Here is a 21417-nt window from a genome sequence, read left to right on the forward strand (position 1 = left end):
TAATTGAAGCTCAGAAATCTTAAACGTAATTATCGTCAACTTTGTCGTCTCTTCTTCTCGCCTGCCAAAACCACCTCGTGTGAGTAACAAATGAAATATCGCGGCCATGCCTACATAAACAATTCCTGTCATGTCAGTTGTAATTTTGTTATCGAGAAGTCAAATAAGAACGTTCATCTATTCTATAACGTTCAGTACTAAACAATATCTAAAGTCTAAACAATGTGAGTCTACCTCCTGCTTAGTTTAAGTTTCATGTATGTCTATCTCGACCTATTAACTAATATTAAATCTTATTTTCAGCTTACGTCACTCAGCTTACGTCAATAAACGGGAGAAAAAGCAAGTCAACTTTTCCCTACCCCGTTGAGCCCGCACACGTATGTGTCACATTTCATCTTCAATTTTTTCGCAATTTTTAAAATTTACCGAGGAAGTACCGCCATCATCAATAACAGCCGGCAATCGCAATTGATAAAACTAAATCCCAAAATTTGTTCGGACAAAAGTCCATCTGGCAACCCTGTTTTAGATGATTTGAAATCTTTTTGTTTTCGGGATCTTGGTCTGGCAGACCCAGGCGGGTCCGGGTTTTAGTCAAATGATCCGGATTCATGTTTTAGTCAGCACCTTGACAGCAAGGGAGCGAAGCCGTGCACCCTTAATTCTGTGCACCAATAAGCCCTGAATCGAACGCCTTGGATCTCTCCGGACATCCACCAATCAGCCGTGAACCACTCGGCTTTGTCCTCCTCCGGTCTTGCATAAAACCTGCCGTGCACCACCAGGCCGTGGATCGAATATGACTTCCGGGCATCGTTAAGTTACGTAATTTTACGTTCACCGCATCTGAGGTTAGGTTTCAGATAGCATAGTTCTGTTCCAAAATTTATCGTCCACTTTGTATTTTCTTTGCCGTAACGCTTCCAAAAAGAGAACCTTTTCATCGTGCCAATTATCAAGTGCCACTCGGCAACCACCTGACAAAACGATAAGTAATGAATACCGGTATCTTGAACCTGAACCTGAACGTAACGTAAATTTGGTGGAGTAATCACTCCGATTCATCCAACTTTAAAAGATATGAGACGATAGGAAACGTCTCTCTCTCTCTATATATAATATTCAAAAAAATCCCTATTTAATCAAGCAAACTTCAACCCATAGGCGCTGTGGGCGGCCTTTCGCGGTGAACCCCTTCGTGATGCTGAAGAAGAGTTGAGAATGAAGAGAATTTAAGTGATGATCGGAGGAACTAAAAATTTAGTCTTCAGCACAAAAAACCGACGTCAGCTAAAGGCCCCGTAAACAAAAGGGTGCAGGATAGTCAAGCCAACAGGTAGTTTCGATTGGTTTTCTCCAACATTTCGGCCACGGACGGCTCGGTTGCCGTTGCAGCTCGCTTGAGCTCGGCGCCACACTCCTCACTGGTCAAAGGTTGCATTATCACTCAACTCGGGGCTAATCAACTCGGACTACATTAATTTGCAACAGTGGTAGCCCGTTAGGTCCCTTAATCGTGGAACTGACTTATGCTCTAAATTGACTTTTTTAACCGTATAAAATATGTGACATTACTTAAACTTATCCAACATTTCCTGGTTATTTTCCAACAGAAAACAACGTGAGGCAACAGCAACACGTGATAGCGATACATCGCTCTGCCCGCTGCGGTGATGCACCAATACCAAATTATATTCTGAACCGTAAAGCAACTGCACTGCAAAATATAGAGATGCAGCACCAACTAACCAACACAACGATAAGAAATAACAATAATACTGTACATAACAGGAAGCAATAAGCCAGAATATCATAAAAATTGTTGCCGCATATTGACCACAAATTAATGAAACAAATTCAAATCAAATGCTTGCAAGTTGCAGGCATTGCAATTTGCCAAAGTTTGTGACTTTCGAGTATGAAACGGTGAGAAAAAGGCAAGGTGAAAAAATGATTGTTGAGAAGCAAGGTCCCGGAGCTGTTCCCGAGCATCGTCGAGTTAACCCGATACACTCAATTAATAGGCTAAACCAAGTTAACCCACTATGCTGGGACAACTAGCAGGTGCGGTTAACCTGATAAGCCGGAATATGTTGCTACTCCGTTTAACCTGACGCTGTAAACTATCGGGTAAAAGTTCGTTTCAAAATTAATGTGAGGGAAGCGCCTGATACCAAATCTATAACATTTATTTTCGCACAGCTTTGTTTAGCTGGAGGCAATAATAATTTGTCACATTTTATCCGATGAATATGCAAGAATGTTCCACCATAACATTCTTTGCAGAATTCATGGTGCTGTTGTTTATAGACTGAGTTGAACCGTTAGAATTCATGGTTTGGAGCTGTTCGAAGTAGTCGCTTTGCTACGTGCACGGATGCTGGCCAACCAACAATTCTCCTTGACAAAGCTCTACCTGAGACTAGTGCCAGAAGATTTTCTATCAGAGGCTGAATTTATGCATTGGCGTTTGTTGTACGGGAGGCATCATGAGCATCATCTTTCTCGTTCCCAATTCTGTCCGAGAAACACGTCCCTGTTGAATACATGGTTGGAGCCACCCACTCTAGGTTTAAGGTGAACACTGTCTGAAATACTGTCAAATCTGAAATACAACCAAATCTTATATACTGCCATGTACGAAATATTGCCAAATTTGAAATACTGATAACCGTAAACTTATCTATCCGGCGCATGCGGCAGAAGATGTAGCCTACCTACTGAAGTTGACCAACAGTTGACACGTCGAGAGTCGTTCAAGATAACGGCCGTCATGTTCTGTTTTAAGAGTTGGTGATACTGAGGCGAAGAAATACCAATAACTGCTGCACGAAGAACCAGCTGTCGACAAAAACAATCAAATATTAAATCGATTCCGGTTGCGTGTAGGAGCAGATGTTGTTTAAGCCATCAAATCATCTAATAGATTCTGGCTGCATGCAAGTACTGTCGATTAAAGGCAGTATGAAGTGCTAAATTGCAACGTTCGTCAGGAGCGAGCACGCTCATGAATTGCATGCCTGATCATATGTTTATCCGTCGTTATTCAGGGGCCATACTTTCAAAACTCGCTAAGTGAACGTAAGTACTTACGCTCTATTTTCTTGTCTATGATTGGTGGATTTTGCTTGAAAGGCCGTCAATGATTGGCTGATGAACTTACGATCTCTTAGCTTTTTTTTTAAAGTATAGGCCCAGGATATTGCCGTCCCAAGCCTCGCTAGCTGGAGCGCAGTCTTCGTCTTCCGTCGACCCAGAGCGCGAGGAACTTGGTACGTACGTCTCTACCCCGTGCTACCTACAGGAATGATGATAGTCTGAGGGATAGTTGGGATTTGTTATAGGTTAGAGTCAGGTCCCAAAGTGTCTTTTTCTACGAAGTAAGCAACGAAGCATCATTGGTTAATTGACCGAACTTCATCGTCTGACGTAGCATCGTCGTTTTTCTAACCTGGAATTCAAATAAAAATTAAAAATTTCTTGTGTACAATGACATTTTCATGTAATTTGGGCGCTCTGCATCATTTTTATTTCTTTTCTTTTTTGGCATTTGTTATGACATTACGCTGTGGTTATAACTTGCATTACTTTAACGGAAAATCCTGACACATTATAACCCACAAATTTAAAATGAAACCTTGTATATTTTCCACAGCTAGAGGTCATTGAGTCATCAGAGTGAGATTTCCATGAATATAAATAATATGCAAAAAATACATACTGTAAAACATAGTGATGTGTTAGAGGCTCAATTGAAATTTATTCCGAATTTATGAGATTTATGGCAAATACACTTCTATACGTTGTTCCACCAAGCTACTTAATTAACAGTAGAAATCAGAAGCAATTTTGTTGAGCCAAAAGTAATACGGGAAATGGTATGATAAGAAAATATATTTACATTCATTTACAATGTGTTATGTATTAAGGTCAGTGCTGGTAAAATAATTATTGTACGTAGAAACCGAAATGACGTGACGGTTTCAAACGAAACAGCCAATAAATATTATTTTTCTGCGAAAATATAACACAAAGTCTACCAGCTTCAAAGTAAATTTATAAAATTGCACGTGATAATATAGATTCAAATGTCACTCAGAAATAAGTATTTTCTTTTCCAATAAACTTTTTCATTAAGAGCTCTACGGTAAACGAAGTACCTCTCAATGTTTTAATATCCGAAACTCTGGCTTCGTTTCATCTATTGCGCCCGACATTACCTGTCCGTCATAAGTAATCTAAATACCTAGTATTATTCTCAGTAAGCCTTGCGTATACTAATTAACGAATAATAAAAACATTATTATGTTGTTTCTAATGCCAAGAATTTCCTCAGAGGTGAGCTTATCTAATCATCAAGATATATTGGTACTTATCGTTATCAGCGTTGATAAGTAACAAATTAGATGAAGGCTATTCGCTTATGAGTTCAGTAGAAAATACGTACTTCAAGTGGCTAGGCAAGGAGGCTGTAAAAGACGTGTTGTAAATGTAGCTCTTTTACTTGGAAGATTGTGAAGAGCCATGAGTTTTAAACTCGTGATAACAATTTTAATTTTATTGCATTATGGATACAGTGATGATTCGTAGAACCTTTTGAAAAACTGTATGAGAGTTCATGTTCTCCATTTGGTCCATCACGTATAAGTTTGCAGGGTATTCCAATGTAATATTGATAATATAACAATATAATATTAAGTTTTCAGGGAATGGAAAATATCATAAAAATCTGTGCTGGATTACACAAATTTTTTTTTTCTCTTTTTGGATTTTTTATCCGTAAAATTAAATCCAATCCAACATTGTGTTCAGGCTAGATTTACTCTTATATTTAATTTCGTGATACTCTCCATTCTTTCAAAGCATTGAACATCGGCGAACAATTTTTACGATAGCGAATTTGTTCGCATTTTGTACCCCGAGTAAAGACAATCAACCGTGCACCTCCTTTGAATCATTAATGATTCAAAGGAGGTGCAACCCTTTGGATCATTAATGATTCAATGGGTTGAAAACGAATTAGAGCAATGCAAGCGAAGAAATCTTAATGCATTGTTTCCATTGCATATATAAAACTCTAAATATTTTATATTTTATCGTTTTTCAGATCTTTTAAATTTTTAAATAAATTAAAGCTTATTCAGGAGCTTTCCGTCATGACTCGCAAGAGCTTATCTCTGGACAGCTCTTTTGAAGAGGTTGGGGAATCATCAGGCTTTACCATTCATGGATTCGCCCAGAAGCATCAGTTCATCATGGGTGTCATATTCTCATTAATAGCACTTGGAGTTTCCTCTGGCATCATTGGCCTGATCGCGGCAACTCCTCACTCTAACACACCTTATGGATCGATCGAGAGCTCCACCTCCGCCCAACCCTCGCTGTCCACCACACCGGAAACTACAATAGCTCCAGGTATGATGATATGTCGATTTTTTCACATTTAATTTATTTTCTCTTCAGCAGTACGACTAAAGCTTGTTGACACTAACTGTCAACAAGCTATGAAGCTTGTTGACAGTTAGATGCGTACGTTCCTTATATATGGTAGGACTTACTCACAGGGCATCTACTCATGAAACTGATTCACTCCGAAAGATGAAACACATGTAAATGTGCCTCTGGTGCTCACAGAATTTCTTCTGTTATATACCGTATGTTTGCGATATATTCTCTGGTACTATGAACACATATGAAACCTTGTTGAACAAGTCAGTTCCCTAACAATGATTGGATTAAGTCGGTGTGTAGGAGTACTCTGCTGACATGTAGTACTGGAGGAGTACATGGCTCACATGAGGAATGAGGACGATTGTACGGTAATTTAAAAAATCTTAGTGATCTCCTACTGTAGGCAGTGGGATGAAAACTGACTTGTTCCACTCTTTTGGCCACACAGTGGCTTCCCAAATTTCTGAGTACAGTGCACTGAGAGTGTTGGGTGATACGGGCTTTAACAATTCAGTTGGGATGCCATCAATGCTAGGTTGTTGAGTAGATGTTTTTACGTAACTTTCCGAACGCAAATTTCCGAACAGAATGAAAGGTTCTAGTGCCATTATTTTTAGTTCGATCACTACAGGAAGTTTGCAGTTACAGGGATATAATTCTTCTGCATGCTCACGTTATCTGCATATATGCCACGCTATTTAGTCAGGTATTTGCCACGCCTGTCTTTGATGGTTTCATTACGTGTTAAGAACCTCGCTCGGATTATTTTTACCTTTGCAAACGCATTCCTAGTGTGGCTTTTTAATTTTTTTTTCATAAAATTTCACCGTTTGTTTCAACAGTTTCTTTGTCCTGTCATGCCGCAGACAGAAATTTTGCATTTAGTCTCGTTTTCTCGTTTGCAATCTATCGTTGAGCAAATGCGAAACAGTTATGAAAACTTACACCCACCAGATGGAGAGTCGGCGCACGTCGGCAAAGTTGTCGCCCCTCTTCGCAGTGCCATCGATGTCTTATTCCATGGCAACGTAGCGGCCACAGGTGGTCACCTCATCGAGCCTTGATGTCCCCAGGGCTCTGTATGCTCAATGCTTCGTGGACCACAACACGCGAGTCCAAGTTTGATAATGAGGATGTACGCTGGCGTGCATATTTTTGTTGTTGCGTCGTTGCAACTAACGTAGATTCCCAATTGCAATACACGTGGGAGAAGATTGCATAATGGCTTTGACTTGCTATAGGTTGGTAAGACGGTTAATAATCTAGCGAGACTACTCAAGTTTCAATATTTTATTATTACTCAAGTTTAAATATTTGAGATGCTACCAAATACTAGTATAAAATTTCTTGTTTTCCCTCCAGAGCGATAACAATTGTTTTTAGATTAGAGATCAAAAATACGATCGCAATACTTGGATATGATCAAACGATCATATCCAGGATTGATTTTAAGAGAGAATAGATACAATGAAAACGTGATAGCTCGTGCGAGGTCTGGCTAGAGGCTCAATTTCAGTGCGGGAATGCGATATGATTTGACTTTTTTATTAAAAATATTCAACGAAAAGAATTTAAGAACTTATAATAAATAAATATACGTTAACTAAGCTTCAAATTTGTATAAATTCCTATTGTTATGCATGCTAATTTAATTGTGCAATTTTTTGCATTTAATAAGACAGTTCCTTAATTGGCATGGAAACAAATGCTAGAATTATTCGTTTATTTAGCGAAACAAGTATAATCTAACCTTAAACAAGTACTTAAACTCACCAATAGGTATGGGTGCAGCTCTAACAAGCTCTCATTTTAATATATACGGCCAGAATGCAGTGAAATTGCTCTTTTGGTCACAGTAAGCCACTTGTATAAGCTCTGTTTGTAAGCTTTTAAATCAAAGACAAAATTAGCTGGGTTTGCATTTCGATGAAACGTGGATCCTTGTCAGAATTTATTTATTTATAATTACCGCATCAAATCATTTGCTTCTCGGCTTTGAGCAAACTCTTATTTCAGGAAATGAAAAGAAATTCAATCTTATTCATGTCATTTCTGAAATTCGATTGGGGGCCTTGACTGGAAATGCTCCAAACTCTCTTAAGTTGATTCGCTAACCCCGACAATATGGGTTCAATAAACTCACCCTGCAGGCCTTGTTTTTTTTTCGATAACTGACGTATGTGATGTTATGTAGAAACATAATAAAATACGAGTGTTCAATTCGAATTTCGATCAAACTTAACGAAGTAAGTCTCCGTCTAATTACGATTCAAGCTTCATAACGATATTTTTGGTCCAGATCATCGATAAATACAAATACTATTCGAGTACAGTAGTTTTCTTGAAGCAAGGGAAGGCAAGGAGAATGAGGAAGCACACAGTCTTTTGGAGCTCTGCCTCAGATAGCGAGCCGCAACCTCGCTGTTCTGGACGATACAAACAATTCCTTAACACAAGAGCGCACGTGGAGTCAAGAATATCACTCAGATATGCGCACAAAAAAGCCCAATGATTTGCAACCCAAAAATATCACTCAGATATGCACACACGAAAAGACCAATGATTGACAAACAAAAGAATATCACTCAGATATGCGCACAAAAAAAGCCCAATGATTGAAAACCCCAAAATATCATTCAGATATGCACACAAAAAAAGCCCAATGGTTTGCAACCCAAAAATATCATTCAGAAATGAACACACGAGAAGCCCAATGATTGAAACCCCATAAACAAAAGTTTGAAAGTGGAAAATGATCCAATACATCGAATAATGTACAATTTGGCTAATTTTAATCACTTAATTGAATAGATTTTTTCATGTATTAATGAAATTTAATAGAAAATACTAATCTTATTGATATTAACACTAGCGGACATTAATTTTTTTTCAACTTGCTTTCCTGGGAGTAAAATTAGCGTTACAGCTGTTGGCTTATTGAGACATCCAGGATGAAGGCACGCTAACACCGAGCTGAGTATTATAGACAAATAAATATTGATACACGTAATATTATACCGTTTCTCTCAACCAACACTGAAACAGGCTAGTAGCGAAGGCACTTTACCAAAGACACACCATTAACACCTATAATCAACACAGATCCTTAAAAATACCACTTTCCCATTCATTAAATAACATTTGTTTAAGTCTCAGCAACAATGCCTCGAGCATCACTATGCGAAGCTGGAAGAAAATAGCGGCCGCCCTGGGAATCGTCTCATATGCATCAAAAATTATTGGTGATTCAAAGTAGGCATAACTTTTTTTCTTGTTTTCTAGGAGTAGAATTTGAAAAACGAAGTTCAGTAAAGAACCTCCTCAAGTTGCTGCTTATTTAAAGTAATTAAAACGGTTTAGTTCCAACATGGCTGACGGTCCGGTAACAGAAAATTTCAGCGATGAGGCGGGAAAGGTAGAAATAATCTCATGAACACTTAATAATAAGGTAGAACCAAGTTCTAAATGCTTTAACGTCCATCAACTAAAAATGAGAAAATCAAAAGCAAAAATCTATGAGCCCCACGCGTCGTAATAACCAAGTAGCCTCATACACGCGAATATTTCCACAGAATGGAAACTTTGGCTGTAAGCCTCATAGAAAATGTGAAGTGTTAAGAAGGCCTTCACTTCTTGCCCGAGGAGGCTTTACGCTCCTTCTCTGCCTGTATCTTGAGGTCCTCTTCGACCTGCTTGATTCTAGCCTTGGTCATCTCAATGCCCTGCAGACAACAGTCCTTGTAGTACGGCAGCTGCTCCTGCACACGCGAGAAAAAATATAACTCAGTACTCACTGCAGTGAGTGACAGAGAGCACATTTTCTCGTCGACGAAAACTTGAGGTCACGGACAGACGGACAGACGGACAGACGGACGGACAGACAGACAGACGGACATGGCGAGCACAATAGTGCATTTTTTCCATAAATAAGAAAATGCGCTAAAAATATAACTCAGTACTCACTGCAGTGAGTGACAGAGAGCGCATTTTCTCGTCGACGAAAACTTGAGGTCACGGACAGACGGACAGACGGANGTGAGTGACAGAGAGCGCATTTTCTCGTCGACGAAAACTTGAGGTCACGGACGGACGGACAGACAGACGGTCAGACAGACAGACGGACATGGCGAGCACAATAGTGCATTTTTTCCATAAATGAGAAAATCCACTAAAAATTGAAAATTCCACACGAAAGAAACTTTGCGGCATCATTGAGGGAAAATTATTTGTTAATGTTATTATCTAAATTATAGTTTATCACTTCTATAAGACGAGGAAATTCGTTAATGGCCGTTTCAACTGCAAGCATGCAGAGTAACCGGAGTGGCACCGGAGCTTGATAATTATAGTATTGCACACAAATAACACAAAAGTGAAGTAAATACCAAGTAAATTCGCCATATCTTCAATGAAAACCGTTTCTTGTTCTGGAATTCAATCATCGGAACAATAAATTTTATAGAAACAAAATATCCAGCAATTCTAAAACATTCTTCGAACTGATGATGGAGCTTGTCTCCGAAACGTTTTCATTAAAGATATGGTGAATTTGCTTAGCGTTTTATTTGCATTAAAATTCTTTGTTAACATACCATTTAGACATATTAATGATAGAGGTAATTAAACAGTATTGTTGGCGTGCAACACACCTATATTTATTGTATGACATGATTATATAATATTGTTGTGCAACACACCTACATTTATTGCATGACATGATTATATAGTATTGTTGGCGTGCAAACCCCCTATATTCCTATATTTATTGTATGGCAAGACGATATAGTATTGTTGGCGTGCAACACACCTATATTTATTGTATGACACGATTATATAGTATTTATGCCGTGCAACTCACCTATATTTATTCTTTGACATGATTATATAGTATTGTTGGCGTGCAAACCACCTATATTTATTACATGACATGGTTTAGTAACGCACCCTGAGCTTATTGGACCAGCGCGTGACGTTGCCATAGCACTTGTAGGCATATCCCATGGCGTCAAGCTCCGTCAGCGACGCAAGCACTGCCAGGTCCGCGATGGTGAGCTTGTCCCCCGTCAGATAGCCGCCCTCCACCGTCTCCAGCACCCCGTCCAGGTAGTCCAGGCTCTGCTTCAGCAGGTTCTCTTTTTCGGCGTCGGGTGGAAGCCCTTCGAACTGCTTAGGTCTCTGTAAAGGAAGAGTTCCACGTTATATGCCATAAAAAATGTCGTAGGAAACTGATGGTTTCTTCAAATTTGATCGTATAGGTGTTTGTCAAAGTTTAGGTATGATAGGATTTTGTGGTAATGATCACTTTAAACGTGGGTAGATAATGAAGTTTGGAATATATAAATGATTATAAATTTATATGGATTTCACGTATTTCAAATGATAAATACTAACTGAATTATTCAATCACTCAAAAATCTTTGATCGATTTGGCAATGGAAGTTAAAGTTCACCAAACTCTATATATAATTAAGGCGTTATGGTTACAACTCTAATAAATAAGATCAAATGAACGGAGCTGAGACTCACGAAATATTCTTTGATGGCATACGTAAGTGTGCATACGGTTACAACTCTAACAAAAAAGATCAAATGAACGGTGCTGAGACTCACGAAGTATTCTTTGATGGCATACGTAAGTGTGCCCATGTCGAAGAAGAGCAGCCGGTCGACGGTGCCTCGCTGCTCAGGCTCTGTAGGGTAGAGGTGTTGGTTCTCCGGGGTACAGTACTTGTTGCACAAGTACTGCATGATGGCGCGGCTGCGGGGTAAACATACTTTTAATGCTGGGTAAACACACCTCTCTTATTTTGCAAACTTCTTAATGACGTTTGCATCAAAATAATTAGAAAATAAATGCAAAATTATAACAAAATTAAAACTTTGTGCGTCGTCACCAGATTAAATGGAACATAAGTTCTTTGGTCCGAACACTGCCTTGTTCCAAGGAGGTCGCTACAAAGGCTTCAGGTGATCAAGAAGCTGCAGAACGCCGGGGTGTGAGCGAGAGAGCTGTGTGTGCTTAGAGGGTGTGGCTCTGACCGCAGGATGCTCGATAACCTCTTTTGAATGCCTAACTGCGTTCAATGAAAGCCGGCCACACAGCCCTGCTGGCAGTAATAGATGGCCAAACTTTTTCTTCTTGGTCGAGATTTCAGTGAATTCTGTTGGGCAGCAACAGATGGAGTGAAGTGCCACACTTTCAGTTGATTTCTTCTTACAAACATTTCGGGCGAAGATATCAATCGGTAAAGTGGAATGCCACCACTTTGTATCGATGAATCGTTTCCACTTATAGTTTTGTATCTACTTTGAAATCGATTTATATCAAGTAACAAGTGCCCGATAAATGCGTGCACGATTAATTACTGTCACTTGAGCAGCCATAAAAAATAATTTTTGCATCAAACGATATTTTAAATATTCCTTGTGGCAGCACGTGGTTCAGTTTCGATCTACTTTATTGTAACTTGACGCGTTAGATGTTCTCTTTGCTATAACGGACGTTGCCTTTTCTTTCATGGTCGTAATTTCTTAGAAGAGCATCACAAAGGGACCCTCTCAGCGTAGCTATACTACCGGACACACCCAAGTGACCGCTCCCAAGAGACCACCTAGATCTTCAAATCCAGAACCTGTTACCAGTACGAGCCCTTTGCATCAACAGGGAGCTAGGTTTTCAAACTTTTCTACATGATGATTAATATTAAGGTGATTACAAACCCTCACTTTATCCTCCGATTGATCGTTGGCTATATCCTGGGTCTACAAATGTTCATCCAAGAAATTGAAATATGCTCATTATAGCGTCGTGTTTCGTTATATTGGCGCAAATTTAGATTGGTATTACAATTTAATCGCAAGCAGCTGGTGAATTTGCGACAAATTCTAACAAAGGTGCAGACAAATGCTAACAAATCTGTTACGTATTTGTGAAAGTTTATGTGCGTTTGTTTGAATCCTGCCACTTTAAACACAGTTAGAGTTCTTCGGCCGCGTATCCTGAATTACCTAATCTTTTTGAGAGATTACATAAAACATGAATTTGGCTGTAAAAGATATAATCACAAGAAAAGGAATCAATATGAAAAATTTTCTATTTGGATTATTGAATACAATTTTTTGAATTATAAAAGAAAATTTCCCTGAAATTTCGAAACATGAATTGAACGTAAATTTCATGCTGACAGTGGATTCGGGGGGGATCTTGCTCTTTTCAAGAGTACCTGCGATGTCAAATTGGCCCGCAATCAGGTATTATGGGATTGACAATAACGGAATTTAGAATTGCAGGGCTTCAAATTCTTGGGATTGTCTTACCCGGGCAACGCCGGATTGAGTTAGTTTTATTCATAATAAGCCTATTCAATATAAAGCTACGCAGTTCGCACCACCTCTCATTTCAAATATACGCACATTCATGGTTAATAAATAAGCAACCAACACACATAATAACAAAACCCAAATCCAAGGCATTTAGGATACAATTACGATCGATCAGCCTTTAGGCTTTTGCCCAAAAAGAGCCAAAAGAGTCTTTTACCCAACGTCTCCAGGCAAACTCTTTACCCGAATAAGAAATTTCTACCCCCACGCAGTATTCGTATTGAGGACGCCTCGACTCTATTGTAAGATTGCCGATCTCCACACGAAGGACCGCGGCACTCGTTCACAATAGCCCGTAGATCGCAGGTGTCTCATAACTCGTGCGCACGGTACTCCATCCGCCGCTCACAATATGTCAGGCAAGAATGGGTGGTCAGGCGCACAGTATGGGCTCATCAAAGCCATAGACTTTCTTGTAGACAAGATCGAATCTGGAGCGAATGTGTTCAATAGATACATGAAATTCATACTTGAATTTGTGACGGATATAGTTGTGCTGAGCCAACATTACAAGACCCTTGCAAATTGACACCGTATTGTCTTCTTGACTTGAATGGGGAAGGCCTTTCCTTTCCATAGCCATGTCTGCTTAGTGGCGATAGATTTCACTGAATAGCAAGCTTTACATTCGGAGTTAACATAATATTAGGCAAACGTCTATGGATATTTCTTACAAAACATATTACAAAGCATGAAATGAATACGGCCAACTTTATAATCTAACAATTTTTTCAATAATTAAGTTTGAACGGGTTATTGTTTAATTAACGTACTTTAGTTTCAAATTCTTCATTCGGCCTGGCAAGTAGCCCGAGCATTGCCGGGCAAACCTGATTGTTTTCCACAATTTTACTCGCCTACATCGATAAATATTGCATGAGCCTCGCATTTTAACTAAATTATGAATTTTAACTAAATTCATGATTATACTAATGCTGAGGGGCATGAAGCCAGATGAAGTTCTACAATCTACTGTGTGTAAATGATCTTCAGTAATTAATATCATAGGAAAATGGAGACCGATTTAGGATTTTTTAAATTAAAAAAACTGATACAGTAATAAAGCTGATATTTTTTAAGGAACAAGGTATATCGGCCAATTCACAGGATAAATTCCAAAATATTTTTGGCTGGGATAATAAATTAATTTACTGGTCATTCCCCAATAGATACCCTGATTCCCCAAGACAAATTTCAACACTTGCTTGATCTTATGTGCTGCTATTAGCTCGCCGCGTCGACTGTATAGTGCGGATGACACTATTCTTAGAAAAAAGTTTTCCTAGAAGATCTTATCATCAGCTCGATAATAAATATGAATATATTTTGTTAAGCTGCTACAGTGGAACTGCCCAAGAGGTAAAAAGTTTTCACTGTTTATTTTTTATGAAGTTTAGTCTTTTAAGTGTTGGAGATCGACATTACATACGTTCGAAATGACCATCAAAGAGTTAAGAAAATTTAAACAAAAATTGCTACTGTCCTTATTATTTTATTATTGTGTTGAGTGCCTTGGATCAGAAAAATCAACAAGTTAGAAATGAGGTGGACATGTCTATAAAATTTGGGAGGAGAAGGGAGCAGCGCTGAATTTTTCAAAACCTCGAAGAATACTTCAAGGCGCAGGTAGCGCGGGCCAAGTATTTTTTTAATTTTAATTCTGGGGATTGAGAAGCTTGAAACTCGAAGAACACTTCTGAAGCAGGCGGTGCAGTTTCCAAGTTGCATTCTTCATAGGGTGGACCAATGGCTTGTTATTTCCAAGAACAATCTTGATTTGAAGTCCCATAGCTGTGCTGTTAACATAATTGGAGTAAGTAATTCACGCATTGGCTTAGTACTTGATTCTCCCGATGCTTAGGCTTGATGCATGTTCTTGAACAGCAAGGTTCGTCAGACACGGGATAACTGTGGCAGGGTTGATTGTGTCGCTCAAAGGCCGGTCTCTTGCTCTCTGCTGCCGGAATCTCAAAGTCCGGCAGCAAAGCAGAAAAAGACAGGCCTTCAGAGAACTTTCTTCGCGCTCTGCAGGATCCGTTGAACAGGTGTTGACGAAACACCAGGGTTAAAGGTGGCACGTAAAAATATATTTTTTCTTCTGTTCAAATTTAAAATAGTAGAAGTTTAAGAGTTACTTATATTGTACAAATAAAATTTAGATTCATGCCATCAGGTCAACCTCCCAAACAAACAAAGAAGGATACAAAAGTATACGGCGATTAAAAAATCATGGTTGAGAAAAAAGAATCGACTCATTACTCATGCAAAGTTAGAACCGTTAAACCGCTGTAGAGATGTTTATGTTTAGATTTAGATCCAAATATATCCATGAAATGTAGGCTAAAATATCTGAAGTTACGAGAAAACACTTTATATCAGATTGATGAGCGAGAATGCGTGAGATGACAACGCGCTCTCGTATACTGTTCATCATACGAAGTCTTTTAGTTAAAATCACAAAGAAGAATTTTCTGCGGCAGAATGTAATTTACTGACTTCGTGATTGCAGGAATGACAGTAGAAAGAAGGTTTTATGTCGCCAACAAATTTAAAGCAAAATACATTATTCTACAACTAAATTTATTCAAGTCTGTCGTAAGAAAATGTGTTTAAGAGTCATTTAGAATTTATGTTTGCGAAAGCCTCTATAACATATGTTAGTTCGTCAGATAAGAAAGAAAGCGATCGAGTCAAGTTAGGTGTTATGGAATTTGCTTGCAGTGTCATCCTAACAGATGCCGCACCCACTCTCTCCGTTATCACGAGTCTGACCAGTTAAGAGCATAACTTTTTCCGTTAATTACTGATGAAAATACCAAACACAATGAAACAGGTGAGCGGAACTTAACACAGAAACTTACAACTCAATAAAGTGCACGAAAGAGCGTTGTTGAAGGGGGCAATTAGCATGAGCTTTATGGAGTCGGCCCAAGTCAGGCATTGGGACGGATCTTCTCTGGTCGCAATGGCGCACTCACTCTAGTGGAAAGATGCTCCGACCAGTTCGGCGCTACACGACTGAGAAGGCAAGGCAGTTTGCATAATGCGATCGCTGCTTACAGTGACCAACTCGGCTCTTACGTTCCTAGGCTCATGTAATGATCAGAATGGCATATTGGCAAGTTCTCTGCCCAGCCGCTATGCTTAAAAGATAAAGCATTGCTCTTTATCCACACTGACTGGCCTCAAAATAGCTGAGCAAGTTTCACTAGTTCCATTGTACAAAATGCTCATAAAATTTATCGATACTATGGAGGGTTCTAGAAAAATATAGAAGAACATGGCTTGACGATTATCGGTCGTAAAGCCGGGACATTAGAGTTACGGTTTCGATCAGATTAAGAAGACGAAAATTAATTGTCATGTTTCCGTATTTTTTGTAAAAAATAGATTTTTTTCTATCTTCATTTGAAACATTGTGTGCATTGTTTAGTTGCAGGAAATTCTGCCCGCTACTCACTCTCTTCAAAGTATACGAATAAATTAATGTCAACTTTGTTCATTCTTGAGCACATTTTGATGATGGGAACAATTTTACGATAGTCATACCGTTGCCTTGCAAGCTAAGGGTTTCTAACAACTATTGCAACATCATTCCAGCACAATTTTTGCTGACAGAGAAGCTCTACAAGTCGCAGTCTAAACATCGCTCATAACTCCATACAGTCGCTGGGTTCGTGCAGCAGGGCAACGGTGATACCAAATCAGGCACACGAGGACAAAAGAACAGCAGGAAAGTGTGGCCAGGTCCGTGTATCAGATTATGACGCGTTGTACAGGCTTCGTCAGGCATGACGATCGCAAGACGCAAGCGTGTATTTGGTGCGCGAGTTATGACGGCCAATGAAGCCGCATTCCAGACCCAGCCTTCGGAACACACCAAATTGTTGAAATGATCCTCGTAACCACTACGGAGTTATTACTTTCCTATGTATATTGCGCGCGAGTTATGACAGCCAATGAAGCCGCATTCCAGACCCAGCCTTCGGAACACACCAAATTGTTGAAATACTCTCCGTAACCACTACGGAGTTATTACTTTCCTATCAATACATTCTTTTGCTATGTTATTACAAGTAATATAAGGTTCCTCTGCTCGACCTCCTCTCGATGATGACTTGTAACTTTGAGGAAGATTTCTTCTTGTGCAATCACTTGAGAATCGCCCCAAGGTGCAGCAGAATTAAACTAGGACCATTGGAGTAACATTGGAGTAACATTGAACATAGGAGTAACATTGAACAAAAGATCAAGATTGTTTTAAAAATAAAAGAATGTTTCCAAATGCCTCGATAAAATTAGCCTTCGATAAATCTTAAACCTGAGATAGTCCGGGAACTTCAAAGATTCATCAGTAATGATCTGATGGATTCATTTTTCTGAAACCCTACTAACCTGAGTGATCTAATGAAGAAATCTGTATCAATAAACTATATAGTTGTACATCAACACTGATTATTAAAAACATATTATGTTTTAATCAAGACGTTGGAAATACGTCAAGATGTGTTAATCAAGACGCGCAGCGAGTTGAAGAAAAATTATTTAAATTGTTCAAAAGAAGAACTATGTTTAAATTTCACCTCTTTCAATAATTTTAGATGTTTTAGTATTTAGTTGTTGTTGTCAACCTAGCTAATATTAGAAGGTTCGCTGGCATTCAAGTAAAGCACAGCAACACGTATAATGTAATAAGTCTACAGTTCCATAAAATTTAGTTATGCAAATAAACTGGAATTTCGCTTATTGCTTTACGGATAAATCATTTATCTGTCAAAGACTATGACACAATCGACGGAAAAAATGAGTGAATGAAAATAATCTACCAGTACTGCGTAAAACACTTAAATATTTTTAATTTAGTGCCATATGTTTGGAGCGTAGTGGGCGATGAGACCCTGAGACGAGTGTGGCTCCAGGACCAACTCTATTGATAGCCGTGAGCAACATGTGTGCTGGTGTGTGCTGCACAGTCATGCATATGTCCTCGTCAACGCATAAATTATACTATATACTATATATACTATATACTATATACTATATACTATATACTATATACTATATACTATATACTATATATTATATACTATATACTATATACTATATATACTATATACTAAGTATCTGTGAGACTTCAATCGTAAAGGGCAGGAATTAAGAGGTAAGTCAACCCACTGTAGAGTTTCATGATATATCTCCTCTTTGATTTAGCCCAAGGACTGATTTTTTTCTTATTTGTTTCCCCGTATACTGTAGATTATGGTAGTAAATTGTAATTTAATTGCAAAAAACTCCTGATTTAAATAATTCAATTGCCAACAAATGCTCAAGTGAGCAAAAATTCCTTTTTGGGGCAGCTGTTTGAATTGAATATTATTGGATACCTTATCTAAAATATTCAGCCGAAAAGTAGGTGTGTCTGACATTGGTCGATATATTTCGTGGCTTCAGGTCGTCAGTATTAAGAAGATGGTACAATGATATGCATATTTTAAAACAGGCTACACCGGTCCTATAGATGGGACAGGATGAGGGGCGAGTGAAGGACCAGGGGGAGGGAATATACCATTCAGAAGATCACTGGTCCCTCCCTTCCCTGATCCCAGCGCCGGAGTGAGAGAGGCCAACTACGGGGTTGTATTAAAACTTAAGGTCAGGATCCCGGATGCGGGAGAGCAAAGGAAGGCTGCTGTGGATCTTCAGTGCCGCTTGGCAAGCCCGTCGTCGGTATGTGCATCGTTCATTAGACTGACTGACAAGGCCTGGTCTCGTTTGAATATCGATGAGACCCAGCGCACTATGACGGCTACTAATCAGGATCTGGAATATTTTTTGTGTACCTCAAGATAGTTGCCCAAAAGAAGAGCTGTCATAATGAGTTTAATTTGGTTATTATAAAGATATGAAAACGAAGTATCCTTCTAAGACGGACGCGTGATACATTAGAACTGTTGAAGAGATCATCGCGGCAATAACGTAGCATGCTTCAGTCGGCGTGCAACTGTCGGTCCAGTCTCTCCTGATGTAAGTCGCCAGTTGCGCATAAAAGGAGCCAATCCAAAGAGCTTTTCAGGGAACGCAGTGAGAGGTCCGAGTTTTCTGCTCAGCAACCACAGAGAAAAAGCAATAACTAATGATAACATCAAGCTGCCAGACAAAGGAGCTCCAACTGAAGAAGATCGATGCTGGTTCATGTCCAAATACAAAACTAGCAGGAGATGAAGTCCGACTGGATCCTATGGACTAAATGTGAATTTATGAGGCTTCTGTACAAGGATATTAATGGAACTGATCCATCAGCTTCAGCGAGAGTTGCAGTATTTAACATAATAATTAGCAAAGGCCACTCGTCATCGTCAAATCTAACGACCGGGAGCGAAAGCCAACATAAGCATTCGTTCAAAATCCTTGTCATATTGACACGAGAACAATTTAAATTGAAAATAAAGTTAAAATACATAAATTAAATTAACATTTTACTTTGTTAAATTAATAAAATAAAATGTTTATTAACTATTCCCTAACGAAATTTAGAGTCGCCCAGCTTCTGGTAATCCAAATCAGAAGCTGCATGCAGCGTCTGTAAATTTTCACTGGGTTACTTAATTTTATTTATTGTAAATAATAACGATCGATCTCTATTTGCATTTCATTTCAACTTTCCCAGAGGTAGACCCCGTTGACAAGGGGCTCCTGAGGGCGGGTATGGAAAAAGTTAAGGTGCTTGCTAATGAGCAGAAGCGTCAACGACCTCAGGTTCCGGTCCGCACTCTGCACTGGAGCAGTGCGGAAAACACGTTCTTGTGCCTGGTGCATCCGCACCTGCGGCACCGAATACTGCGTCACTGCGTGTATTTTTCCACTGAGTTGAAGTGGCTCGTTTGCCTTGTGAATGTAGGAATTCTTGTGAAAATAGGAATTCTTGTGTATGTAGGAATTCATGTGAATGTAAGAATTCTTGTGTGTGTAGGAATTGATGTGAATGTAGGAATTCTTGTGTATGTAGGAATTGATGTGAATGTCGGAATTCTTGTGTATGTAGGAATTCATGTGAATGATAGAATTCATGTGAATGTAGGAATTGACGTCAGCTTCTACAGAGCTACCTGTCCAACTTCCAGATATCTCTGAGCCAATGTTAGATAACATTTTCAATTCAGTGACAGACTGAAAGTCGATATTTTTTATCAACCATCAAGCGTTAGTTGAAATGCAAAAATGACTAAATTCAATTACTGGAATTTAGAAATATTTACGGGGAGAGCGCTCGCACTGTAGCTATAAAGAAATATTTTATTTCGATATCAATGTTCAAGTGTTCCAATGTTTTTAAGAGTTCATATCTTCAATACTTTCGTGTTTCAACAAGAACAATGAGAGTAATTCACGCCGTTCGCTGCTTACGACGAAGACTTTCAAACTAGCGAGACAATCAAGCACGAATATTTCAAGTGCGTTGTGAAGAAAGACAGACCAATTATAGATAGCTGATCAATTCGAATAACAAAGAAGTAAACTGATGAACCTTGAGCCGAGCTCTCAGTTTTCACATCGTGGGAGGCCACAAGGATTTTTTACCATGCAATATGGTATTGCTCGCGTTGCAGCCGGTATATATATATGCTTAACCCGCATGGCTTAAAATTTGGGCCAATTATATCACTTCCAACTCGATAGGGTCATTTTGGTCGTTGTTCTCTTAACATATCCCTTTAGTTCAACATATTATTGCGTATAGGTTTGTTACACATAGGTTCTTTTTGTGTTGTTCGATTGCAGCGCACAACATTCCGTTTTATTGAACAGCTTCCACGTAAGTTATCGGTGCTCTTGGTAACTACCAAGTATTGATAAATAGTATACTTCTAGAACTAAGCTTCATATCGACAAGGCAGTCTTCACTGATAAATAGGAAGTCTTCTTTGCTACGAAGCGGTCTGAACAGAAACAGTCTTCAGTGCGGACTTGGCCTTTTTTATTGCAGGCTGAATGGTTAGTTCAGCCGACAAGAATTTGATCTTATCCAGTGAAGAAGCTGTACGAAAGGAAGGAGGATGAGGGTCCAGAGCTGGTCAGAGTAAACAGATTTGGTTGCGGGAATGCGCTAGTCATGGCGCTGGCCGCTAATACCACCGCTGCAAGAGCAGTTAGCCTTCATGTTACAAATCTCTCCAAGTTACTCGTCAAAATTAGTTCCAGAGTATGTAATTCCGTGATAATTTCGACACATACATTCAATATTAAGATCAATAGTTATGAGCTGTATATTAATAAAAATTACCAGTTTCTAGCTCTGCTGCTTGCAGAACATAGCGAAGCTCCATAATTTAATAGATATTCTGAAGTTCGTTAAGTTTTGATTTTTGAATTATGAATGTGAATTTGTGAAGAAGTTGTGAATTCTTTTCTGATACTTTGGAGCCGATAGAAATAATAAAATTATAACATTGGCGTACTTCAGACCGTTCCAGGAGAAATATATTTTTATTAATAACGGTATCGTCACATTTCATCATTTGCAGGAATTTTTTAATGACTTTATAGAAAGTGTTGCTTCGAATGGCTTAAAATTTCTCGGTC

General features: G+C 38.9%; 2 protein-coding genes across 5 annotated transcripts in view; one reads left to right on the plus strand and one right to left on the minus strand.

The window, feature by feature from the left end:
• The first annotated feature begins 5106 nt into the window (after window positions 1-5106).
• On the plus strand, window positions 5107-7031 carry LOC108670777. The gene is made up of 2 exons (XM_018158270.1): window positions 5107-5418; window positions 6409-7031. The coding sequence occupies exons 1-2, from the start codon at window positions 5160-5162 to the stop codon at window positions 6516-6518; spliced, it is 369 nt and encodes a 122-aa protein (XP_018013759.1). The 5' UTR covers window positions 5107-5159; the 3' UTR covers window positions 6519-7031.
• Window positions 7032-7163: 132 nt separating this feature from the next.
• Window positions 7164-21417, minus strand: part of LOC108670775 (glutathione S-transferase 1-like) — an 84735-nt gene continuing 70481 nt past the window's right edge. For all 4 annotated transcript variants that reach the window (XM_018158267.2, XM_018158268.2, XM_018158266.2 and 1 more), the window contains 3 exons: window positions 11065-11212; window positions 10399-10629; window positions 7164-9212 (listed from right to left, as the gene is read on the minus strand). In XM_018158267.2, coding sequence (XP_018013756.1) covers window positions 9081-9212; window positions 10399-10629; window positions 11065-11212 — 511 coding nt within the window. In that variant the 3' untranslated portion in view covers window positions 7164-9080. The remainder of the gene's footprint in view (window positions 9213-10398; window positions 10630-11064; window positions 11213-21417) is intronic.

Source organism: Hyalella azteca, unplaced genomic scaffold (genome assembly GCF_000764305.2).
Source record: "Hyalella azteca isolate HAZT.00-mixed unplaced genomic scaffold, Hazt_2.0.2 contig14808, whole genome shotgun sequence".
NCBI lineage: Eukaryota > Metazoa > Arthropoda > Malacostraca > Amphipoda > Hyalellidae > Hyalella > Hyalella azteca.